The 27,645-nt window shown below is 39.8% G+C and overlaps 2 protein-coding genes and 1 long non-coding RNA gene across 8 annotated transcripts in view; 1 reads left to right on the top strand and 2 right to left on the bottom strand.

The window, feature by feature from the left end:
• Positions 1-1,620, bottom strand: part of dph5 (diphthamide biosynthesis 5) — a 70,165-nt gene extending 68,545 nt beyond the window's left edge. The window contains exon 1 of the mRNA XM_072573773.1: positions 1,390-1,620. Within this exon, the coding sequence (XP_072429874.1) occupies positions 1,390-1,524 (135 nt within the window). The 5' untranslated portion in view covers positions 1,525-1,620. The remainder of the gene's footprint in view (positions 1-1,389) is intronic.
• LOC140479721 (uncharacterized) overlaps positions 1-27,645 on the bottom strand; it is a 259,861-nt gene that overhangs the window by 97,774 nt on the left and 134,442 nt on the right. The window lies entirely within an intron of this gene.
• LOC140479716 (uncharacterized oxidoreductase ZK1290.5) overlaps positions 1,674-27,645 on the top strand; it is a 115,905-nt gene continuing 89,933 nt past the window's right edge. For all 6 annotated transcript variants that reach the window (XM_072573761.1, XM_072573759.1, XM_072573762.1 and 3 more), the window contains exon 1: positions 1,674-1,828. In XM_072573761.1, the coding sequence (XP_072429862.1) occupies positions 1,720-1,828 (109 nt within the window). In that variant the 5' untranslated portion in view covers positions 1,674-1,719. The remainder of the gene's footprint in view (positions 1,829-27,645) is intronic.

Here is a 27,645-nt window from a genome sequence, read left to right as displayed (position 1 = left end):
CTCGGAGGTATAGTTAGTAAGTTTGCAAATGACACCAAAATTGGAGGTGTAGTGGACAGCAAAGAAGGTTACCTCAGTGTCCAACTTGATCAGATAGGCTAATGGGCTGAGGAGTAGCAGATGGAGTTTAATTTAGATAAATGTGAATTTATCTAAAATGGAATGGCAAATCAGAGCAGGACTTATACTCTTAATGTAAGATCCTGGGGGGTGTTGCTGAACAAAGAGACCTTGGAATGACAAAATGCAGTGGACCCAGAACCCATCCTTGTGGCACACCACTGGTCATGGCCACCAGTCTGAAAATCAATCCTCTACCACCACACTCTGTCTTCTACCTTCAAGTCAGTTCCAAATATTGAGTGCAATTCTGGTCTCCCTTCTAAAATAAGGATGTTGTGAAACTTGAAAGGGTTCAGAAAAGATTTACAAGGATGTTGCCAAGATTGGAAGGCTTGAGCCAAAGGGAAAGGTTGAATAGTCTGATGCTGTTTTCCCCTGGAGTATCAGAGACTGAGGGGTGACCTTATAGAGAGAGATTTATAAAATCATGTAAGCCACAGGTAGGATAAACAGACAAGATCTTTTCTCTGGGGTTGGGGGAGTACAGAACTAGAGGACACAGTTTAAGATGAGAGGGGAAAGATTTAAAAGGGAACTAAGTGGTAACTTTTTCACACAAAGGGTCGTGCAAAAGGAAGAGGAAGGCTGGTACAATTACAACATTTAAAAGACATCTGAATGGGTACATGAATAAGAAGGGTTTAGAGGGATATGGGCCAAGTGCTAGCGAATGGGACTAGATTAATTTAGGATTTCTGGTCAGCGTGGTTGAGTTGGACTGAAGGGTCTGTTTCCGTGCTGCACGATTCTTTGATTCTATGACCTTTGGACAGGTACATGGATAGGAATGTTTGAGAAGCATATTGGCCACATGCAGGCAAATAAGACTAGTTCAGTTAAGAGAACCTGGTCAACATGGATATATAGGACCAAAAGGCCTGTTTTCATGCTGTATATCTCTAGGACTCCAAATAACTAACAATCAGTAAAAGCAACAATGTGGCATTCATGTGGCCTTTCTTAACGTGGATACTTTTTTTGAAATAAAATGTTCCTTTACTAACGTGAACAATGTACATATTTTACGGTTAGCATTCTCCCAGACGGAACCTCGTGATGAATGCAGATTTGGTGCAAAGTACAATTTCCATCATCGTTGGCCCTTTATGGAAATACGTGCAGTGAAAGATAACTCGTCAGTGTGTTTTAATCGTCTTATGTTGGGATCACTTGCTCACAGTACACCATGGGGACACTGCATTTAGCTCAGTGGAAGTAGTGCGTGAGGAATGATGTGGATTTGCTGGCTGTATTGGGCAAACCTACCAGCACTTCCTTGCCGACAGTCAGGAGGGAGGTGTAGGCCTCCAGGTAGACCCGGCTGCAACTCCTCACAATCTCCAAACCTTTTACTGTTATGTCCCGGGCGTCCCCCAGGCCCAGGCCGATCAAATACAACATTCTCCGTAGGCTACAACTACACAAACACCGTTAACCGTAACTGTCGGTGCCAATGTCTTCCACACGGCGGCAGGCCGCCATCGCCATGGCAACAACACCCCGATTTACGGCATGCCGCTTTCCGCCCGCCAGCACTTCGCGACGTTTTTACGACGTTGTCTCTCAAGAGGCAGATTCCTGCTGGGCAGAGAGTGAATGAACTATTATTTATCAAGTGTAAATCTGGGGATGGATACGTTTGCGGGGCCTATCATTCCGAGTGTGGAGCTAGTGAATGGGTTGAAAATCCCAATACTCGGTCTTGGTGAGTTACTGAATGTGTCTGATTGCAGACTGACTCACTCACTAACCTGATCAAACTCCAAACTGTCTCTCACACCAAACACTGATCAAATCATTCCTGCAGCCCGGCTTAAATATGTGACCTTAATTTAAGTACCTAAACCTACAAAATAAACACCAGTCCTGATGTTGCACAGCACCGGATTACTAATATTCTTCCTATTCGTTCACGATATGTGGGTGAAGAGCAGAATTTAAAGGCCATTCCTCTTGACAACTGTCTTGCCATCTGTTACAGGCCCAGTATAACTCCTTTAGAACTCGACCAGCTTCAGAAATAATTATGTATAACACTCTTGTTGATTGAAGTCCCCCATCCAAGTTCCAATGATACCAAATTTTTTTGGCAAATATTGTTCAATGTGGATGAGTAGATTCATAAAGTCATACAGTCGTACAGCACAGAAACAGACCCTTTGTTCCCAACCAGTCCCTGTCGACCATAATCCCAAGCTAAGCTAACAACCATAGAGTCAGAATCATAGAGATACACAGGTTGGAAACAGTCCCTTCGATCCAACTTGTCCATGCTGACTAGGTTTCCTAAACTGAACTAGTCCCATTTGCCTGCATGTGGCCCATGTCCTACTAAACCTTTCCTATTTATGTACTGTCCAAATGTTTTAAATTTTGTAACCATGCTGCCTCTACAATTTCCTCTGGTAGCTCATTTCATAAATGCACCACTCTGTGTAAAAACATTGCCTCTCAGGTCTTGTTTAAATCTTACTCTTCTCACCTTATACCTACATCCTCTAGTTTAATTAAAAATAAAACTCCCTCACACTGACTCCATCTGGGACAGGGATAGTACAGGATATAAATTAAAGTCCCCAGTGGCTCTTCCAAGGGGTCCAAATCAATACAAAAAAAAAATCCCTTTTCTGGGAAAACAACACTCAACCACCACCTTCTGTCTCCAACCATCAAGCTAATTTTGTATCCAGTTGCCTAGCTCTCCCTGGATCCCATGTGATCTAACCTTACTAACCAGTCTACCAGGCAGAATCATGTCGAAGTTCTTGCTAAAATTCATGCAGACATGGTCTACCGCACTGTCTTCTTGGTCACCTCTTCAAACAACTCAATCAAATTTGTCAGACACAATTTCCCACACACAAGGCTAACCCTAATCAGGCCTTGTCTTTCCAAATACATGTAGGTCCTGACTCTCTGAACCTTCTGAATAACTTACCCATCACTGACGTGAGGCTCACCAATCCATAGTTCCCTGGCTTTTCCTTGCAGCCTTTCTTAAATAATGCCACCAGCCACCCTCCAGTCTTCCAGCACCTCATCCCTGGTTATCGATAATAGAGGCATCCAGCAATTTCTTCCATAGCTTCCAACAATGTCCTGGGATACACATGATCAGGTCTCAGAGATTTATCCCTTTATGCACTTCCTTTTCTGTAATGTGGACTCTTTTCAAGACATCATTGTTTACTTTCTTGATTTCCCTCACTTCTATGTCTTTCTCCACAGTAAATATTGACAAGGAATATTTGTTTCGTATCTCACCCATCTTCTTTGTTTTCATAAATTGATAACCTTGTGGATCTTTCAGAGGCTCTATTTTCTCCATGCTGACTCTTTTGCCCTTAATATATTTGCAGAATATTTCTGGATTCTCCTTTACCTTATCTGCCAAAACTATCTCGTGTCTCTTTTTTGCCCTCCTGATTTCCCTCTTATGTTTACTGCTACACCTCCTGTACTCCCCAAGGGATTCACTTGATCCCAGTGGCCTATATCTGACATATGCCTCCTTTTTCTTGACCAGACCCTCAATATCTTGAGTCATTCGGTAATCCCTACTCCTGCCAGCCTTGCCCATCACCCAATAGGAACATGCAGGTCCTGAACTCCCTTCTCACTTTTGAAAACATCCCACTTGACCAGTCACCTCTTTTTCTGTGAACAGCCTCGCCCAGTTAACTTTTAAATGTTCCTGTCTAATACCATCAAAATTTGCCTTGCCCAATTTAGAACTTTAACTTGGGGACCAGACTTATCCTTTTTCATTACTATTTCAAAACTAAAATCATATGGTCACTGGTCCCAAAGTGCTCCCTAACTAACACCTCCGTCACCTGGCCTGCCTTATTTCCCAAGAGGAGGTTGGGTTTTGCCCCTTCTGTAGTAGAGCGAACTACATATTGATTAAGAACAGTTTCCTGAATACACTTAGCAAATCCCTCCCAATCCAAGCCTTTAATGAAATGCAGTCCCGGTCTATGTTTGGAAAGTAAAAATCCTCTACCGGTTACAACCCTATTATTCGAACAACTATCTGCAATCTCCCTACATATTTGCTCCCCGATTTCCTGCTGACTATTGGAGGGCTTATATACAATCGCATCAAAGTGATCACTCCCTTCTTATTTCGTTGTTCTACCCATATAGCCTCACTGGACGATCCCTGAGGAATAACCTCCCTAACTACTGCGTAATGTTTTCCCTAATGAAAAACACCACTCCCCCTCCTCTCTTGCTTCCCATTCTATCCTTCCTATAGAATCTGTACTCTGGAACACTGAGCTGCCAGTTTTGTCCCTCCTTCAGCTATGTTTCTGTAATAACTATGATATCCCAGTCCCGTGCACTCATCCATGCTTTGAGTTCATCTGCCTTATCTGTCAGGCCTCTTGCATTGAAACATTTGCAGTTTAATTCATCAGTCTTTCCTTATTCCCTGCCATATTCTTGTCTGCCTTGTCTCTTTAACTTGCTCCCTTTAACTTCAATACTAGCCTCAATCTTTTCTTTTGTCTCACTACTGTTTAGGTTCCCCAACCGCTCCCACCTCCTTCCAGATTAGTTTAAACCATCCCAAGTAGTTCGAACAAATCTCCCCACCAAGATATTGCTCCCGTCCAGTTCAGGTTCCTCTTCTACAGGTCACCTCTGCCCCAGAACAGATCCAATGATCCAAAATTCTGAATTCCTGCCTCCAGGACCAGCTCCTCAGCCACACATTCATCTGCTCTATCCTCCTATTCCTACTTTCACTAGCACATGGCACCAGGAATAATCAAGAGATTACTACTATTGAGGTCGTGCTTGTTTTCCTCTTCCTATGCTCACTCTGCAGGACCTCATCCCTTTGCTGTTTGTTCCAATGTGTACAATGAGCTCTGGCTGCTCCCACTCGCCTTCGAGAAATTGCTGTAATTGGTCCAAGACATTTTTGACCCTGGCACCAGCTTGGCACAATCCTGGAATCTCACTCTCGGCCATAGAAAGCCCAGACCAGAGAGTCCCCTATCACAATTGCTTAATTGGACTTTGACAAACACTGCTTTACAGCAAAGCCAGTTGTGGTGCCAAAGACCTGACTGCTGCTGCTGTTATTTTCCCCGAGAGGCTATTCATCCCCGTCAGTATCCAAAATGGTATACTTGTTTGAGAGGGGAATAGCTATTGGAGACTCCTACACCCTCTGAACATACTATCTATCACACTCTCTGTCTCATGTGTGCTCCTCAGTGTGTCCAATTACCACACCAACCAATCCATGCAGTCTGAGAAGAGCTGCAGCCAGGCACACTTCTTCAGCAGAGGGAAGGCAGGGGTTCTAATATCATGCTGGGGCATTTTAGAAAATACTCATGGGTAGGGAACTGGAGAGACAGCTGAGTCTAGGCTGTTGGAAAGATTACTCTTTTATTTAACATGCTGCTAATTCTTTACACACTTAAGTTTAGCACGTGAGTGCTCATGGCATCATCTTTCTCCAGAGTCTGGTATCATGTAATCTGTAATGTGGAGTGACTACTTACATTTGTGAGTATCTATCACCCACCTCCCCTCAAGTCTTTATCTCATCTCTGGCTCTCAGATGTGAGCACTGTGGTGGTTTCATTAATCTCCTTGATCTTGCTTTCTGTTTTTGTGATGCGGTGATTCAGGATCTAGAGTCATTGAGATATATGGCACAGTAACAGGCCCTTTGGTTTCACTCATCCATAGCGACCAGTATCCTAAATTAATTTAGTCCCAGTTGCCAGCATTCGGCCCATCTCCCTCTAAATCCTTCCTATTCATATATCCATCCAGATGCTTTTTAAATTTTGTAATTGTACCTACCTCCACCACTCATTTCATACACACACCATCCACTGAATGAAAAAGTTGCCCCTTAGTTCCCTTTTAGATCTTTCCCAGGTCAACTTAAACCTATGCCCTCTAGTTTTGGACTTGCCTACCCTGGGGAAAAGACCTTGACTGTTCATCCTATCCATGCCCCTCAGGACTTTAAAAACTTTTATAAGGTCATCCCTCAGTCTCTGAAGCTCCAGGGGAAAAAAGTCTCAGCCTATTCAAGCTCTTCCTATAACTCAAACCCTCCAACCCTGGCAATATCTTTCTTGAAGTTTTTGTGTGTACTCTGTGAAACACTGTTTAAATCATCAGAGAATGTCATCTTCATTTTGAAGTTGACCTCCTGGATTTCAGGGTAGCAGATCCATTCCCTGGGGGTCTCTTTTTCATGATAATCAAAGATCCTGAGATTTCTTAATGACAGCACTATTTTCTGTCTCCACGCGATATGATGTCAGTTACTGAGTTTTCTCTAGGGTTGTGCCGTTTTGATTCTGATCCTGGATTCATACCTACTTTGCTGTTTGGAGCTCTGGTAAAGCACAAACTCTCTATGTTGGTTATGGCTTTGGCTTACTTTGGCTTACTGTACCTTCCTTTCGTAAATTTCTAATCTATATTTGTTTGTAACTCTAGGTATCACTATATTTGGGAGACCTGTGACTGTGTAGTGGTCTGCTCGTCAGAAGTTTGTCTTGGGGGGAGTGGGGGAGACTGTGTTACAATGGTGTGGCATGAAACTCAGTAATGATAAATCAAAGTCCTCATTTATCTTGAGGTCAGCTTTAATTGTTTTCACAACCTTCTCAGCCACTCTGTTCTTTCGTGTGTGTTTGTAGGCGAGCTGGTGTTATCTATAGACCCATAAACTCCACAACTGTTTGAAACATTCATTAGCAAACTATGGGCCATTATTAGAAACAACTATATCAGGGATACCAGACATTGCAAAAGTTTCCTTGAATAAGGTGATAACAACTTTCAATCCAAGTTCATGCATGTATTTAACCTCAAACCTTCTTAAGTAATGGTCAACAATGCTAAATATATTTCCTTTAAGTTCAAACAGTCATGGTGTTCCCAGCACTCAGATGGAAATAAGAAATCATAAATGGTGTTCTTGTTCTTGATATCGTATAACTTAGCGCAGATATTACAATTCAAGATCATCTCCTCCAATGCTTGTGAAATTCCCGGCCACCACACAGGGTATGATACTTTGTAATTCCCAAGTGCCATTGATGTATTTATTGAAGAATGTTTAAGGACTCTTGAAATGACTGGTTTTTTTGGATGTAGGTTTGCTCACTGAGCTGGAAAGTTCATTTTCGGACATTTCATCACCATACTAGGTAACATCATCAGTGAACCTCCGGATGACATCACCAACCCAAGGAAACTTAAACACATAAATAGAAAGTGGGACATAACACCAGCACTTCACCAGAGGCTCACTGATGATGTTACCTAGTATGGTGACGAAGCGTCTGAAAACGAATCTTACAGCTCAGCAAGCAAACTTACATTCAGAACCTCAACCTGAGCTACAAGTCTGGTCTTTTGTTGTGGATTAAGATGTCATCTATGACATTAAGATGCCTTTGCTACTCATGGTATAGTATGAGAATGGGATAATTGAGAACGTGAGGCCACCCTTTAGGATAAAATTATGAATTTGCACATATTTCTCATCTGCTTTCTGAGTTTTTTCTTTTGGACATCGTGTGAAAATATCTTGATGTCAAAAAGAATAAGACTCCACTTCTTCATTAACGTTTTCTGTCTTCCTGTACTAGTTTTTTTTCCCTTGGATTATTTTATTTCACCCAAAAATTTCATTGCTTTTAAGCTCTTTGATCTCCTAAATGATCTGGTGAGTTTTTCCTGTGTTTGAGTTTGATTCTCTTTGCTGCAAAAAATAATTTTAAAATGTCCTGTGTTCTTGCAGGAATGGCACTCTGCATTTTGAGTGGGACAATTTTCATGCTGCTGCAGCCTTTTCTCACCAAAACAAGAACCCTCTATAACGGCTGCAACTTCACTGTCTTCAGGCTTTTCTGGCATCAGCAGGCATGCACTTTCACTTCTGCGCCCAGATTGTTGCCTCAATTTTTTTTTCAACAAACCCTCTATGTCACCTCAAATAAAAAAAACTCTTCAGTTTTCACACCTCTGCCTGTCCTGTCAATTGTAGCACTTTCGCAACTTTCAAAACTTCCCTCGATGATACAAGTCTGATAAGCTTTCTTCCAAAGGCCCAGCTGCATTGCAAGCTCCAATCAGGTCACCTTTCAGATTCACAATTAGCCACTAAGTCATTAATGAAAAATGTTGTCTCTCCGTTTTTGGTGTTTGATTATTAAATTTAGTTCTCTGTATTTTGATAAAGGCTGAAATAAGTATCAAACATCCTAAATTACCTTTTCATGTCTTTTACACATGTTGACACCACCCTAGCTACTACCTGCTCATTGTGTGAAACAATAACTTCCTACACGATTCAGTTCATGTAGGTTCAAAGGCAGACAGTATAACTTAATGGTAAGGCATAGTTTATTTGTCTAAAAGGGAAAGATAAATTAATCTTTCAGAAGTCCAGATGCAAGATCACATCTGAAATATTCACCTCTGTGTCTGTTTCAAACTTGGGTAAAAACACGTGCCCCCTGTCGAATTAAGAAAAAAGTGTCCCTGTTTTATAGGAGTGCAGATAATAAGAAATAAATCACACCAGATAAAGAAAATTGGTAAAATTAATATTATTCCACATTGACTTTGTACAAGTCTTGAAAATATACACTGGTTAGGGCAGGTCTCATGTCATGAACCGATGTGAGCTCCAACAGCAGTAAGGCAATGCCCACTCTCATCGGCTACATCAGTTTCAGATACTGATTGGAATATTGTGTACCTTCAGTACTTTTTGTGATATTCCAGGATATGTGCAGTCAGGAGCTTTACAGAAGGTTGCACTTAAAAGACGTTTTTATCAAACCAAATCTTTTATCTTCAGCAAACATTCTAGTGTGATGTTGCTTGCAGTGCCTTGTTTGTAAAAGGGTCACTGAAGCTTTGATAAAGGAGGCAATTGTAGAAACGATTTGGGTATTTTCCTACCTAAGATTAATGAAAATACCAGTTCACTCTGCTGATATGTCTTGTGCATACTAATGCATTCTCCAACGAAGTTTCTTCCTTATCTCATCTGCACTAACATATTCATCCTCTGGTCATATCTCATCTTCATTTCAAACTGTGAATTTCATGAATTCTGTACCACTCTGTGAAGTGGTGCTGATACAAGAACACCTGCATGTCTTGACGTAGGTAATAACACCACAATGTGCAAACAGGAACTAGAGGTGTTAGCAGTGTAAATGGTTTAACTTCACAGTTTTTTAGTGTAGCTTTACAATATTAACTCAGGTTATCTTACCAGCACTTGAGGCTCATTTTAAGTGAACTTCCTTTTTAAAGGTATAATTTTTCAAATGGATGCTGGAAACCTTAAGATATAATATACATGTAATTCAATCTAGCTTGCAGTAGATTAGATATTTAAAAAGCTCAAAATAAAATCTAGAGGTGGTAAGGGATTTGCTGAAGGAGAGGAGGCAGTGGGTACTGATTATTGGAAAGAAGTGAGGAGGCATGGTATATTGAATCCACAAATCTTTGTAATAAAATGGATTGTGAGATGCAGTGGAAGATTGTCAGAGATTTTGATTTATTTTTGGGCTGATGGAGAGATAATTAAATTTGATAGGCAGGGAAAGCCCAAGATATCTGGAAGTAAATTCAGCAGTTGAGCTATTCAGTCATTATGAGGTCGTAGATAAGAAATAAAAAGAATGTTTAAGTTATGTTGCAAGATGAGAGGAGGCAATGTTTGATTCCCTGTTGCTAAAAATATGTAGTATAATAAGTCCTTACTTAAAGTTGTGGTTGGGTTCCTGAAAATTGTGACTTTATGTGAAACAACCTCACATGAAGCATGGTTTCTGCATAGGAACCAGTGTGAAAGCTAGAAGTTCCAAAAACATTATAGCCTGTAAGTTGAAATACTTTATATTGCTAAATTCCTATAATGCAAAATGACATCACTTTTTAAAATAAGTATATTTTAAAATCGAAAAGAAAAATGTAACTTTCTACTTGCAGTACCTCCTGTTGCACCTTAAAAATCTTGAACTCCAGGGAAAACCTGAAACAAATTTAAAACCATATTTTACACAGAATTTGTCAAATATACACATACACTTCACCCCGGTCTTTACCAAACTGCCTGTACCTTTTCTTCTCCAAGCTCACTTCCTTATTTCCTGTTTCAGTTGCAGGTGAGTGCTGGGGCTGGAATAATCCATAATTTGGATTTACAGTCCAAATAACAGCCAATGCTGAGACAATGATGCTGCACTGCAATTTCCAGAGATCGCACTTGCGATTCTGCAAGTTGAAGTGTTTCTCAATTGGTTACAGAGGCACACAAACTGTTTATTGCTCAATAGTGCTAATTTCTAAAAAACAGCTGGGAACTGAAATTTGGGATATAATCAGAAGTTATGCTTGTTTTCATCAGTTTTTTATTGTATTGTATCTAATGAGCCAATTAGTCCTAGTTCTGCTCAGGAACTGAAGGAGAGGAGGATAAACAGACAGTGGCAACATGATTTTTATAGATTTTGTTTCATGGAGTGTAGGATTCACTGATAAGGTCAGCATTTGTTGTCCATCACTCATTGCCCATGGACTCAATAGCTTTTGGGACCATTTCAGAAAGCAGAAAGTCAATCACATTGCTGTGGATCTGAAGTTACAAACAAACTACCAATGCTGAAATACATGGGTCATGAGGTAGATACACCCTAAATGGCCCCGCATTGCCTGGGAAAATTCACTCATGAGGCAACCTATGGGAGAAAGTTACACCTGTAAGTAGAATAGAAAGAAATGGTGAGGACACATTCTTCCAATCACAAGCTAGATCTCCTCTGTACATGCTGCTGATAGGCTCACTAGTGAGTCAAGGTGAAGAGCTATTTTTGGGTTTCTTAAAAGTAGGATTCAAAAGGAGTGTTGAACACTAAAGACTATCTCAATTCTCTTCTCCTTTTCACACCAATTTCTTGTTGGTTTTGTTTGAAGTTAGTTTAAAAGTGTGTTTTTCATGCCACTGTCTGCTTCAATAGTGCTGAGATGGAGATGGCCGAGATTGTAAAGTTCCTGGGAGTGAGGATCACCAACAGTTTATCCTGGTCCACCCACATTAATGCAATGGTCAACAAAGCACCATGTGTCTACTTCTTCAGGAGGTTAAGGAAATTAAGTATGTCCACAAAGATGATTACCAGTTTTTATAGGTATGCCATAGAAAGCATTCCATCTGGATGCATCACAGTTTGGTATGACTGCTGCTCTTCCCAAGACTGCAAGAAACTACAGAAAGTCGTGAACACAACCCATTCCATCACGCAAACAAGCGTTCCATTCATACTTCCTGCCACCTCAGGAAAGCAATCAACAAAATCACAGACCCCTCCCACCCTGGTTATATCCTCTTCCACTCTCTTCAACAGGCAGAAGATATAAGAGTTTGAATATGCTTACAGACAGATTCAAGAACAGCTTCTTCCCCGCTGTTATCAGACTTTTGAACGGACTGTCAAGTATTAATTCTAATCTCTGTGTATCTTCTATGTGCTGTAACACTAGCTTCTGTATTCTGTTCTCCTACCCGGTATACTTCATGTGATACAACCTGCCTCTTGAGCACACAAAACAACACTTTTCACTGTATCTCAGTACATGTGACAACAATCAATCAATCAATCAATCATTTTATATGTATGTCGGCATATTTTTCCTTCCATCTCCTTTCTACAATTCGTTCGTCTATAGTGCATCCCAAATAGTACAGTCAATACCCTCCTGTCTGTCCTTTACCTCAATCAACATGAATTCTGTTTCTATCTATTTTATAGTTGTATAATTTCTTGCTGCTACCACTATTAATGCTAATCAACACAACTAGACAACTTGAAGTATTATTTAAAAATGTAAATGAAAAAAAAATGGAATGGATGAACATAACTATTTGATTCATGCCTGACACGCTTCCTAACTTAAGACCACTTTTAAATTGACTTCATGCATTAAAAGATTGCAATGCTAAGGTCACAACTCTTAACAAGTCAGTAAGATGTTAGGTCATTTTCCCTCCTGTAATAAATCACTGCACTACAATTGAAAATTAAAGGAATAAAATAAATCCAGTGACTTGTGGTTGTGAAACTATCATTTTTAGTTTATTATGTTTAAAACTATGCCAATCTGATTAATAATCTATCACTTTCCTCAGAGATTTGGGTTTAATGAGTGTAAAGCTATTAGGTCAGTATTTCAGATAGCATTGATATTGCAGTATGGGAATTTTCAATGCATTTAGTGCTGTTATTTTATTTCTATTAGCTGCTGATTAGGGTTCTACTAAGTGTTTCCTCAAATTTCAATTTCCTGTGCAGTCTGCCTATTGCCCTATTGAGGCACCACCCAATATCAGCAGGAACACCTGTAGCACAACGCCACCCATCTAACCCTACATCCACATCAAATGCTGAATGTCACACTGCATTCTGCACAATTGTTAGACATGCGAGGTAGATGAGGCCTTGAACTTGTGTGGCTTTTGGATATGTCATAAATTGTGGTTTCTTTCAGCAAGTGTACCATCATTGTCGCTAACTTCAACATAATTGAGATGCCCATGTTCACTTTGCAAATCTCCTTGGACCACTTGATTAGCAGTTTGAATGCATATGAAATAGGCAGTGCAATGATTGCAAATCCAATGTAGTTGCACTTTGCAAATAGTTGATTCATGTTTTTTTTATCAGCACAGTTACATGGCATCCAGCAAGTGTAGATCCTACACTTATGGCCAATAAACTGACAATTAACTCTGCTCACACCGAGCATTGTTCCAGCCATTTTCTAGGGGCACTTTGCATCTGGAGAAGCGAAAGTTATTGCTGGCACACAGATCATTCTGAACCCTGTCAGCACTAGACAGAACCTAATCACCAGGTAAACCACCTCCCCCAACCGATAAAAAACACACATGAGGATGTCCCATTTTTTCCCATTCTAGTATAACAACCCATTTCAATCCATTCCCCAATGTGGAGACGCAACACATCGAACTTTGTCTACAACTGTCCTCGCTGCTTCTTGATGATACCCACTGTGTTCCTTTACATTCCTGCTTGGAGGCAATGACAGGGCTCACTTTCAGTGACACCCATCATCCGTCATAGCCTACCATGCTCCCCTTTCTTGTTCTGAATTCTGCCCATTCAACTTGAGTTTTTTCTATTACTGTCCTTATCCCCACCATTGTAAATGCCCCTGCTACCCCATCCAGCCTTGAGTCCACAACTTTTATTGTCATTGCTCCGCCCACCAACCCTAAGACTCCCTCCTTGAATTCTCATAAAGGATCTACAGACTGACCCTCAGGACTGTATTAACTGCCGACCTCTGATTAATTTTGGTGAACAGCCCTAAGACATGACTTAACAGATCCCCTGACCATGAGACACCCTAGCAGAAGACTGACCATTTTGAAGCCCCAGGACTGTGTGTGAACAATGCCCATTGCTGATGGCACTGAGACAACAAAGAACAAAGAAAATTTATAGCCCAGGAGCAGGCCATTCGGCCCTCCAAGCCTGAACCAATCCAATTCCACTGTCCAAACCTTTTGCTCAATTCCTAAGCATCTGCATCCCTCTGCTCCTCACCTCATGTATCTGTCCAGATGCATCTTAAATGAATCTGCCGTGCCTGCCTCTACCATCTCTGCTGGCAATGCATTCCAGGCACCTACCACTCTCTGTGTGAAGTACCTGCCGCGTGTATCCCCCTTAAACTTTTCACCTCTCACCTTTCATTACTGAATCCTTCACACTGGGAAAAAGCTTATCTCTATCCACCCTGTCAATACCCTTCATGATTTTGTAAACCTCAATCAGGTCCCCCCTCAATCTCCTTTTTTCTAATGAAAACAAACCTAACCTACTTAACATCTTTTCATAGCTAGCACCTTCTAGGCAACATCCTCATAAACCTTCTCTGCACCCTCTCCAAAGTGTCCACATCCTTTTGGTAATGGGGCAACCAGAACTGTACACAGTATTCTAAATGCGGCCGAACCGATGTCTTGCAAAATTTTAACATGACTTGCCAGCTCTTATACTCAGTACCCCATCCAATGAAGGCAATCATACTATATGACTTCTTGACCACTCTATCCACCTGTGCAGCAATCGTCCGGGTACAATGCACCTGCACTCCCAGATCTCTCTGTCCATCAACTTTTCCCAAGACTCTTCCATTCATTATATAATTTGCTGTAGAATTAGACATGCGTAAATGCATCACCTCACATTTGTCTGGAATGAACTCCATCTGCCACTTTCCACCCAACTCTCCAATCTATCCATATCCTCCTGTATCCTTTGAGAGTCCCTTATGCTTTCTGCTACTCCACCAATTGGTGAATTAGCCATAATAAATTGCCCACAGTGCTCAGGGATTGGAGGTTGGTGCATTAGTCAGGGGTAAATATAGAGTAATAGGATACGGAAATGGGCTTGGGTGGGATACTCTTTGGAGGGTTGGTGTGGATTTGTTGGGCCAAAGGGCCTGTTTCTGCACTGTAAAGATTCTATTCTATTCTAAAAACAAAGTTAATATTTCAGGTTGATGATATATCATCAGACCTGATACATCAACTTTATTTCTCCCCACAATTGCTGCGTGATCTGCTGTGTTTCTTTCACTTTTCTTGTACTTATTTTAGATTTCCAGCTTCTGTGGTATTTTGCTTTTGTGTTATCTCAAAAATGTTGGGCATCAAACTATAAGATACTGAAGTGCGAAATGGAACAATATTTATTTCACCAGTGCAATACTGTGTTCTTCCAAGGTCGTAGCTTAATGATGGGTTGAGGAAAGGCATTTGGCTCAATGCTTATCTGTAGGCTCCTTGACATGTGCAATTTACGCTTCAGCACTAGCATTTTTCAGCATGTGTATAAATGAGTTTTGAAAAATCTCAGGATTGAAAATAATTATTTTTGTTGAAATTATAATGGTGTACTTCACATATATTAAATTTGGGGAAGTTGGGGACTCAAGGCTGGAGGGGTAGCAAAGGCATTTGCAGTGATAGGGATAAGGACAGTAATAGAAGAAACTCAATTTGAATGGGCAGAATTCAGAACAAGGTAGGGAAGCATGGTAGGCTATGGGGGATGATGGGTGTCACTGAATGTGAGCCCTCTCATAGCCTCCAAGAAGGAATGTAAAGGAACACAGTGGGTATCATCAAGGTGAAATGCTGGGATTCAAGAAGCAGCGAGGACAGTTGTAGACAAAGTTCGATGTGTTGCGTATACACATTGGGGAATGGATTGAAATGGGTTGGCTGCACAATAGAGGACCAAATTTAATTAGCTGCCCACTAAAACAGAAAAATTCTATTACTCTTGCATTACTTCCTCATCTTGACTTAATAGCAAATATTCAGAAAGCCACTTCTAGACCTTTGTGCATCATGAGGTTTACTGCATTCCTATATAATTTATACAATATGTCACAGCAGGAATTTAGCCAAAAATATATTATGACGATTCAGAATAACATTCAATTTAATGCAGGAGTCCTGATGTGAGATCGATTTTGTCAGGCAAATTGTTTTCTTTTTTCTACATGTAATTTTCTCCATCAATTATCTTCTCCTGTCCCTAAGAGTATACAATTCCCTAAACTACACTGCATTATTTTCCCAAAATATTTAACGGTCCCAAAGTATTATATTTGATTTGATGGTCATTGATGGACTGTTCAATGAAGGGAGAGATGCATTATAACTATATCATTGCTAGATCCCATTGGTAATTTATATGGGTCATGGGATTGCAATCATGAATTTAGGCCACTTTTCTTTGCTCTGATCCAGGGACGCAGCTAAGATCCAACAGACAAAATTTGGGATCCCTCTAGATGTATTTTGATTGGTTAACCACGAAACAATTAGCGAAATGAAGAAATTACTGAAAGCCAAATGTGCATGTAACTGGGATAAACATAATTATAGACATGTCATTGGCTTATTAGTTTAACAGTAAAGGTTAAATTGTATTAGACTGTTCAAGGCCTGAAGATTAGATATTCTAGAGCCTCTAGTCTAAACTGCAAGTTACAGTTTGCCAAGGCTGCAAAGTTGATTGGTTGGCAGAATGGTCTTGTGCCTAGAATATTCTGAAGACCACAGTTAGAGATATAAGTTAAGTTCAAGCTGTATTAGGGAAGTTTGGAGTGTTCCTCTCATTGGTCAATTGTTACAAATATTGTTTTAGAAACTGTTAGTAGTGTTGATCCAAATGTACATATTTGAACTAAAAATAGAGCTCCATCAGTGAGGTCTCTGTATCTGCCAAGGGGGTCACATCTGTCACAGAACACTTTGGGAAGTCATGTATTTAAAGAGAGAGTTAAGTGTAGAGCACTAGGAAATTTCTAGGAAGTTAACATTTGTGTAGGACATTGCTGGTTGATGGGTATTATTCTCAGGCTGACTGCATGCAATTAGTGGTAAGAAAATCTAATTTTTTTATTTTATACAGGATCAAATTTAGTTTTATGTCAACTAAACTAAATTAAATTCTGCAGTTTCCAGCATTATGCAGGATAATTTCAATGTTTCCAGTGAAAGAGCAGCTTAATTCAGAATCAGCTGAAACCAGGTCCTTATTAAGTGAATCATATAGTCATAGAGATGTACAGCACAGAATCAGACCCTTTAGTCCAATTTGTCCATGCCAACCAGATAACCTTAATTAATCTACTCCCATTTGCCAGCATTTAGCCTATATCCCTCTCAACCCTTCTTATTCATGTACCCATCCAGATGCCTTTTAAATGTTGTTATTGTACTAGCCTCCACCACTTCCTCTGGCAGCTCATTTCATACACGTACCACCCACTGTGTGAAAAGGTTGCCCCTTAGATCTGTTTTAAATCTTTCCCCTCGCACCCTAAATCTATGCTCTCTAGTTCTGAATTTCCTCACACCAGGGAAAAAACCTTGTCTATTTACCCTATCCATGCCTCTCATTTTATAAACGTCTCTATGGTCAGATAGGTCTTATGTGTCAAAAGCATATAAAACTGGCCAACTGAATGTGACTATAAATTTGAATGTAATTTACAATAGAGTGTTGGGGTTATGTATTTCAGCAAGTTAAGCAGGAGGAACAGAAGGATGTGTTCCGTTGTTTTTGCCTAAAATATTTCCTGCCATCTGGAATTGATTCTTACCATGCTGCAGGAGAAGAAGCTGGTTAAGATAGGCGCTGTGTCATAGTTACAGCATATGAGAGAGGTTTGACACTTGAGCAGCTTCAGCGCAGACTTTATAAGATGGAGGCTGAACTAAAGACACTACATCAGGGAGGGGGAATGTTATCCGGATTCTTCGTATCAGGAGGCAGACACACCTCTGAGCATTGAATTATCTGATTTAGTTAGTGTTCATGGACAGGAGAGTGTGACTGCAGGTCAGGAGACTCAGGTGCACAAAGTCTCAACCTTTTCACTTGTCCAACAGATTTTAGTTGTTTTCATCTTTTATGGATGAGATTTAGAGTTGCACAGTGGATAAGATAACAACCATGGTACAACAAGCTACTTAAATGGGAGTGGGGAACTGTATAGTGTCAGGATTAATACTGCTCTTTGTAGCAAAGAGTGTGAGTCTAGATGGCTGTGTTGTTTGCCCAGTGGCAGCGTTCAGGATATCTGCTCAGGAATGGAGACGAATTTGGAATGGGAGGGGGAGAATCCTGTTGTTATGGTCCATGTCGATAACAACAAGATAGACAAGACAAGCAAGGAGTTTCTGCAGAGTCGCAGTGACGAACTAGATGCCAAATTAAGAAGCCGAACCTCAAAGGTCACGATCTTTGCTTTATTACCTGACCCATGTGTGAATTGCATGGGCAAATAAGATTTAGAGAGATTAATGCATGGCTGAAGGACTGGTGTAGGAGAAGTGGGTTCCTGTTCATGGGACACTGGCGAAAGTGGTATCTATACCAATGGACAGTCTCCATGTAAATCATATTGGGACTGGAGTTCTTGCGAAATGCATGATAAGGGAAGTAGAGAGAATCTTAACTTGAATACTGGAGGCAAAGTATCAAATTTTGGAAGATGCAGTAAAGAGTAGAGGCAAAGCAAAAAGAGAGGTATTAAGATGGGAAATGATAAATATATCATATCAGGAAGGGATAGAAAGTATGAATCTAAGTGTTAACATCAAACTTGGTGGCAAAGTAGATAAGGAAGAAGTTTTTCTAAGTTTACAAAGGGATCTTGATCAAATGGGTCAATGGGCTGAAAATGGCAGATGGAGTTCAATTTGGATAAATGTGAGGCATTGCATTTTGGTACAACAAAGAAGGGCAGAACTTATACAATTAATGGTCGGACCTTGGATAATATTGTATAACGGAGGGACCTAGGGGTTCAGCGACAGAATTCTTTGAAGTTTGGGTCACATAGAGACAGGGTAGTTGAAAAGGCATTTTGCACACTTGCCTTCATTGCTCAGTCCTTTGAGTACAGGAGTTGGGAAGTCATGTTGAGGTTGTACAGGACACTAATGAGGCCTCTTCTGGAGTACTGTGTCCATTTCTGGTTGCTCTGTTATAGAAGGATATTATTAAGCCAGAGAGGATTCAGAAGAGATTTACCAGGATCTTGCCGGGTATGGAAGGTTTGAGTTATAAAGAAAGGCTAGATAAGCTAAGACATTTTCACTGGAGCCTAAGAGATGGAGAGGTGACCTTATAGAGGTTTATAAATAATGATGGGTATAGATCAGGTGACTGGCAGGTATCTTATCCCAGGGATCGGGGATTTCAAAACAAGAGGGTATATTTTTTAAGGTGAGAGGAGAGAGATTCAAATAAGAAATGATGGGGCAAATATTTTAGATGAGGATGGTTTGTGTGTGGAATGAACTTCCTGAGGAAGTGGTAGATGTATGCTCAGTTACTACATTTAAAAGACACTTAGCTAAGTACATGAATTAGAAAGGTTTGGAGGGATATCGGCCAGGAGCAGGCAGGTGGGACTAGTTTAGTTTGGGGTTATGTTTGGCATGGACTGAATGGTCAGTTTCAGTGCTGTATGACTCTATGACCCTGACTATGACTCTATAAGTCTAGAATTTACAAAGAGATGTACAAAGAGAAAATTCATGGTATGCTATATACCACTCTCTAACCTAACGTAGAAACCTGGATGTATTTCATGGTCAACAATTACCTCTTGAATGGAAGTGCATGTCTTAACCTTAATCTTCTCCAAATAGTAGAATAAGTCAAACTAGTTAAAGGCAAACACAAATGGTCAAGGAACAATCAGTCAAAGCATAACCAATGGAAGACTTCATAGGGTTCATTGGACTCATGACAGAGTCCAAACAGTTAGCAGAATCCATTTAGCTTATCTATGTTAACAAGATGGCAAGATATACTGATTCTGTGTCCTAACTATACGGGTATGACAGAAATGTTTTCCACAATTATCTACACTGAAAATAGTTCAGACTACAGGAACCATCAAGGTTTGTTAGGAAGCACAAGTCATGAGAGATTCAGTGAGCAGTATACTCTACATGAACCAACTGACAAATCTGTAGTTGACTTAACTCAAGGGTGCAACACAGCTTGATCGTAACATGGTTATGACATATTCAAGTTGAATGCTAGATGCTGAGGTGTCTCAAAAGAGACAAATTCAAGCAGAATATTAAATTTGCTTAACTACCTTGGAGAAATCCTCAGTAACAGTGAGAAAGATCATGCCAAGCAAGAAGCAGTCCTCAAATAGCAGAACTGAGGAAGAAAATAAGTTGGTTTCAGCAATCACTGAGGGTAAAAGAGAAATCTAAAGCAATCAGCATGCTGAAACAAAGAGTCTACATAGTAAAACACAGATCTACAGGAAGATTGAGTAAATTTACTGGCACAGATTGACAATGTGGTGCATACAACTTTATGGAACCACCCTAAGGGACGCCCAATGTCTCATGCTTCAAAATACTGCAATGAAGAAATTACCTGTTTCAGCAGGGAAGACATCCTCCACAAAGGAAATCCAACAGATTGAAGGCCCTCCAAGTTCAAAGGGACCCACAGACCTCTCATTGTTAGAAAGGGAATTAAAGACAACAGTCTTCCACACAGTAACTAATTGTCTTCCAAGTCTGAAAAGAATCCATTCCTGGAGGATCTTGAAACTTTCGGATCACTTGGATTTGTGAAGTCAAAGATCTGAGGGGAGATTGTTTACAGGTAAATGTAATTATTTGTGTGAATGCATAATATTAATAATGAGAAAAAAAGTTTGACAAAAACTATTGTATATAGGTCCAAAAAAAACCTACAGAAGTGTGCCATAAACGCCCCATAAGGTCATATGGACTTATGGACTCTTGGACAGAACATCTTCAGATCTCAAAGGACTAAGACCTAACATATAGGTCAGCCTCATAGATGTTATGAAGTTGAAGGCCTGTATTGTCTGCTTGGCGAGACCAAACAGATGCTATGACAACAGATGAATGGACAGTGCGCAACAATCGCTATACAGGGATGTTCCTTCCCAGTCGGAGAACACTTCAACAGTAAGGGACATTTGGCCTCAGATATTTGGTTGACCATCCTCCAAGGTGGACTTTTGGATATGCAACAACACAGAGTGGCTGAGCAGAGGTTGATAGCCAAGTTCGATACCCATGAGAATGGCCTCAACTGGGTCCTTGGATTCATATCACACTACAGGTGCCCCTACTACACTATACGCTCTCTCACACACACTCACACACAAACACACATTACACACACACTCTTACATACTCATGCAGACCCTCTCTGATGCACACGCTCTCAGGCACGCGCACACCCTCTCAAAGGCATATACTCCATTACACTCATGCACACACTCTCTCTCCCTTACATGCACACACACACGTATATAAGTCTATGGGGTGTATTTGCATTTGCAGAATTGTATTTGCAGATACATTCTATTTTGTTCAAAAAGCACACAATTTATAGGCAGCCAATATTTTTTATATCCATGTGACATTTTATAAATTCCTACTTTGGAAATAGAACCAGTCTGACTCAATTGGAATACATACAGGCTCTAACCTCGCACTTTTAATGCATTGTCTAAGCGAAGATGTCACCTTTTTTTACAAACCTTAAGTTATGTCGGGAATGTGATGTGAAAGAAGTTCTGGGATTTATGTATGAATGATGTAAAAGATGAAAGACTTCACAGTAATCTAGGTTTGTTCAATATATTGCATCAGTGTGTGACACTATGATCTTTTGCTATACATAATGTGTCCTATGATCCTACTCCACGAGCTCCCTGACAAAGGAGCAGCGCTCTGAAAGCTTGTACTGACAAATAAACCTGTTGGACTATAACCTGGTGTCATAAGTTTTTTTTTAACTCTGTACTTTTAAGAGAGAGAGAATGCTGTTCTGAACTGAGAGATTACAAACACATGTATATATGACTAGATGGCAGTCCCAGAGTGTACTGGAAAATTGAAAATATATAACATTTGGCTGTGAAATAGATACCTGAGTTTTGGTTGCTGCTTTAACAGCAATTCAAATTTAACCAATCAGTCTAAATTATGCGGATACTAAAACCCAATGAAGTTTGCATTTATTGTTTTGCCAACATTGAACTAATGAGACAATCCGATGTTGGGGGGTTATAAAATGTGGACATTCTGAAAATTGGTCAGAAAGCAACTGTCGTAAAGAGAGAAACTGGAGAGTTAATTGCCCATCTAACATCTTGCTCTCTAAGAAATTAGGAAACACTCTCTATCAAAGGTATCTTTTCATTGTGAAACATACTTGCAGTGAAAAGAAGACGACCCAGAGAGATCTTCAGCTGGAAGAGGGAAGTCACAGAAGAAGACAGCGGCTGTGTGGTTTTGGAATTAAGTTGATGTGGTTTTAATAAGTATCTTATTAGAACAGCATATTGCTATAGATTTGGAGGCACATAATAAGCAGATAATAAGGGGGGGCTTAGAATTGTGAATAGTTGTTGTTTAATGTTCACTTTTGGAGTTAAAAAATAAATTGGTGTATTTTCTTTAAATAGTGGAATTTGAGAGTTCTCTGTCACTCATATTTTAACAAATTGCGAGGCAAGCTTTTCTGGATGTACGGTTTATTTAAAAGAAGGGTTCACCTCCGTGTTGTAACATTCACTTGGTAGCAATGTCTATTATATCAATGTAACCTGTAACCAGTTGCTAATATGCAATAAACCACTTCTTGTGCCACACAGGAGCCACTTCTAATTAAACCAGTCAGTAGTTTTCCCACTACTACTCTAGATCAAGCAGGCCTTGTAGATCCTTGAACTTAAACTAGACTATTAATACAGAAACTCAGGTCATGTTCTGGGAACCCACCTTCAAATCCTGATGTGGCAGATGGTTCTTTAGGGAAGAAAATCTGCTGTCCTGACTTGGTCTGACCTCCATGTGACTACAGACCAACAGCAATGTTTTTACTCTTAACTGCCCTCTGGCCAATTAGGGATCAGTAATAACTGCTGGTCTAGCTAGTGTTGCCAACATCCCATGGATAAATTTTAAAAAGAGGATGATAGCAACAAACCTACCACAGTGCAGATTCAGTTTAGCTCACATACCAAATTAATTACTGCTCAGTATTTCTGTATGTTCATTATATTAAAAATATGACTTATATAGAAACATAATAAGTTGATAAATAATTTTCAGAAAATGAATTGAATAAAATAATGTTTGGTTCAAATTGTAATGTTTGAACTGACTTTTCTATGGCATCTTTGGTCTATATTTTAACATATCAATTACTGTAAACTTATGAATACTTACATTTCTTCCCTTTCTCCAGTAAGTGTACCTTGAATAGTTCAATAAATGTAGCAAGACCCAGTAGTGAAGCAGGGAAGGCTTTACTCTGTACTCTGTGTTGTTAGTATACATCATGTATCAACAAATGATCACGTTAACAAGTTTAAGAATATCTTGTCAATATCTTGTCTTAGACTCTATTATAGACCAACAAATAATTGTATTTAACATTAAACAGATGAAATACATTCAGGACAGAGTATATTTCATAATTACAAATTGCATATTCTCAATATCAAAACAACAAAAGACTACTTGATTAGATTACTTACAGTGTGGAAACAGGCCCTTCGGCCCAACAAGTCCACACCGCCCCGCCGAAGCGCAACCCACACATACCCCTACATTTACGCCTTACCTAACACTACGGGCAATTTAGCCTGGCCAATTCACCTGACCTGCACATCTTTGGAAAGTGGGAGGAAACCGGAGCACCCGGAGGAAACCCATGCAGACACGGGGAGAACGTACAAACTCCGCACAGAGAGTCGCCTGAGGCGGGAATTGAACCCGGGTCTCTGGCACTGTGAGGCAGCAGTGCTAACCACTGTGCCACCGTGCCGCCCACAAACTTCTCTGTTGATGCTTAGCAAAAGGCTCATTGAACCTTAACCACTACTGTTTTTGCATTATCAATTTTGAAACAGAGCTTCTGCTTAACCAAGCTTATCTGCTGATTTCAGATTAGCAAACTGAATGCAGGTAGTCAAATATATGACTAAAATCCAGGCAGTGGACTGCAGACTGAGACTACAAAGCTATGCCCCTTTCACAGAATCAGACAGTATGTTCATCTCAGACACAATTATCAATTAATCCCACTAACCCTAAAAGAACCACATGATGTTAGTCATGTAGATTATTTGAGTTGAAAAAGATGATTTGATTCCTTGATCTGTAACCTCTTGGATAGACCTCAAGCCAACTGTAATCAAACTTCAAAGTACAAACCAAACATTTTGCCTTGTCTTGTATTAAGCTATCGACTCTAACGTGCATTCACTCAACTGACAAGAACCCAAAGTGTACCCTAATTAGCAGAAAGCATTTTATATCCATGTAAGTTTTTATATTTGTTTTAAATAGTCGGTTCTGCTATAATGCGGTAGTTGCATTCTCGTGCAACCCTGTGTTATATGAAAATCACGTAATAGCAACACTATTTAAACTAATGGGGCCAGAATCACGTTATAACCAATACATGCTTTAAAAGTTCACACTTCAGAAACGGTGTCCCCAATTCATCAATCAGATTATAGTGAGTTTGCATTAACAAAACGTATGTTATTGCAGAATAACCTGTATACTGTAATTTTTAGGTTTAAATAATGCAAATATTGCAAAAGCCAACATGGCTTTAGAGAGGAAATAAGAGGAAATAAAATTCAGAAAATAAAGTGCTCTGTACATAGAGTACAGAGTAAAGACTTCCCTGCTCCACTACTGGGACTTGTTACGTTTATTAAGCTATTCAAGGTACACTTACTGGAGAGAGGGAAGAATTGTAAGTTATTTTTAGAAATAATCATGCTTTTGACTGAAAAAAATGACTCCATCATGCTACTGTTGTCGGTGCTGAGAATCCAGAGACACTGTAAAAGGTAGACATCTCTTTCAGAAAGCCAGTTTGGAACAGTATTATTGATAGTGCACTGCGCACATACTGGAAGCATACATAGCTGACAGATTGTGATATAATTTGTTGTCTTACACTGACCCTATTAATGTTCTTCCTGAAAACACTCGCAGCTGAACACTTGTTCATAGGATTTTTGAGTAGGTATTTTTGACTTTCTTTTCTTGCTGCAGAGGTGGTGGAAGTACAGTCCAATGTATGATGTGAATTAAACATGAGTAGTGCTGGAGTTTTCCTTAGGGTTCAGGGAAAGTTGAAGAACACTGAACAAAAGCCATCATGGTTTATCCTAGGGGACTGTAGTTATTTAATGGATGTCTTGTATCATCAGCAGTTGTGAATATTTCACTTATCCTCTGAGGTCTTTATGTTCTAATGCTTATCTTTAATCAGTTCTGTCATTAGACACTTTTCCTTCTTGAAAGACTGAAACTTACTCCAGTTCTGCAGTCGCGAATCCATTTTGCTGGCTCTGCCAAAAACAATTCCTTTAAATCCAAACTTGTTTTGTGTTGTCTATCTGAGGAAGTTATATTTCTTTAGGTTTGCAATTTCCATCTTAAATAATGTGAAAATTCTCAAAGTTGTAAATCAAAATAGGAAATGAGGATTTCTTAATGTCTCACCGGGTGCACTGGTTTCAGTCAAATGTTTTTTTGATTTTGGTTTACACTGTCTTCATTCATCCCAGGTTGGTTTCATGACTTCGCCAATTTTTGTCAGGTAATTGCTATTTTTAAATTAGTGTGTAATTTTTTCCCTTTACAAAACCATTTCAGGAGATGAAAGATATTAAAATTAGAAGATGAAAATCAGTAGTCCACAGTTTATGACTATTGTGACACCTTCCCGCCACAGGAAAGGTACACAAACAGTACTTCTCCTTCACATTTAAGGTGAGTGCTTTGTTACAAGGTAGGAATGAAATAATAATGTCCAGATCAGCTTGCTAACTAAAAAAACACAATACGGGCCTCTTTCAAGGACATACCTGTCTCTAGCACAGACTTTCCTGATAAGATTAGATTTCATGATCCATACATACACTTTAGAAAAGCAACCTCTTAAAACAGATAAAGACTGGGGGAGAGAGATTCTTAACTTCTTGGTTTTTTCAAGAAGAAAGAGGAGAACACTGAAAACAGATCAGATAGCATTGCCATTCTCTCTGAGTTGCAGATATGGGCTTCATCTGATTGCCCTCTGGGACCTGTAAACTATCCTTACTCAGCATGGGTCATATGTTTTTGAGCTCAATCCCTTTTTTTGGGTAATGTGGACCTCCTGAACTCAGGAGCTTACAGTGTAATTTTTTTGTTTGTAATGTTTTTTCACTAGATTAAATTTGCATTTATTATAAGGCAGGTAGAATTTTGACTTCTGTAGACATGTTACTTTGTCAAATGCAAAACCTTAAATTTTACAATCATGTATAGGCATATAATGGTGGAAAGGCATGTGTAGAGTGGAAGATCAATAGTCTTCTGTACAAAGTTTTCAATTCACAAAAAGATTTTATTAAACTCTTTTCATGTCTGGCATTGATGTTTGCCCGGCACTGTTAAATTCTCATTCCTGATGCATTGTTCCTGATGGCCAAATAAATTTTACATGTTTTATTTCTCCTAATATTTCAAAATCAGCATTGTGAAATTGTTGGTTGGGAGGGTCGTAAGTAGCAATTCAAAAAGTTTTATTTGTGGAAGAATACAGTTGTGATCAGTACTGAGCGATCCTTCCGAGCTGCCACCGGGATAGGATGGGAACTGTGAGATTTGAAGCTGCTATTAATCTTGTGACCTAATTGTGTCTTTCACAAAGATGTGTTCTTCTCGTAGCACAACTTGTTCCATGTTTTGTTGTTCTGACTAAATGGGATGAAACCTCATTCTTAGCTTTATGATTAACAATTTGTCTACTTATAACAAACTTGTTTCAGTTATTTCATCCAAAACTTAAAACAATATGCTTTTCTTAGCAACATAGTTATTTACTTTTTTTTTGGTGACACAAGCTTTACTATCCTGTATTTTGCAGCCTCTTTTATTTTATTTTCAATTTTTAACCTACTAATAGAGAATGTTATTTTCTTGAAACACTACATAATCCCTAAGGCAATATATCAGGTGCCAATATGCTCTTTAGTCTACCTTGGTCAATACTTGTGCTTTGCACTTTTCAGCTGCCTGTCACAGACAGGTTGGGACCTGGCATTTGGCATCAACTCCTCTCTTCAAATGCATTGTGAATGTTGCTTGTATCCCTTGGACACTGCATCAATCTCTGTGCAGGAGATTTTACACAACATTTCAGCTTTAGGCTTCTTAGACTGTTTGTTAACAGTGAGAGCTCTGGTGAGTAATACTGAAGCAAAGAGCCAAGAGCTTCAAACGCCTGAACCAATAACTATGTTTTCAGTCTTTCCCTATTTCTAGTAGTGCAAGTGATTTCCCAGTTGATGCTCACTACCTGCGTGCAATCAAATACAATTACAGTCATAAGAGCAGGAATGGACCATGTGATCCATCAAGCCTATTGCACCATCAGGAAGGTTTGTCCTGCTTTTTATATACAGGACATATCTGGGCAATTTTCCACATTGTTGGGTGGATGGCAATGTTGTAACTGTACTGGAACAACTTGGCTAGTGGAGAGGCAAGTTCTGGAGCATAAGTCTTCAGTACTATTGCTGGAATGTTGTCAGGGCCCATAGCCTTTGCAGTATCCAGTGCCTCCAACCATTTCTTGATATCTTGTGGAGTGAGTCACATTGGCTGAAGAATGAATTTGTGATGCTGGGACCACTGGAGGAGGCCGAGGTGGATCATTGAGTTGGCACTTCTGGCTGAGGATTGCTGCGAATGCTTCAGCTGTGTCTTTTGCACTGAAGTACTGGTTTCTTCCATCATTGAGGATGGGGATATTTGTGAAGCCTCCTCCTCTGGTGAGTTGTTTAATTGTCCAC

This window comes from Chiloscyllium punctatum, chromosome 7, assembly GCF_047496795.1.
Source record: "Chiloscyllium punctatum isolate Juve2018m chromosome 7, sChiPun1.3, whole genome shotgun sequence".
Taxonomy (NCBI): Eukaryota; Metazoa; Chordata; class Chondrichthyes; order Orectolobiformes; family Hemiscylliidae; genus Chiloscyllium; species Chiloscyllium punctatum.
This window is presented reverse-complemented; position numbering and strand designations above follow the sequence as displayed.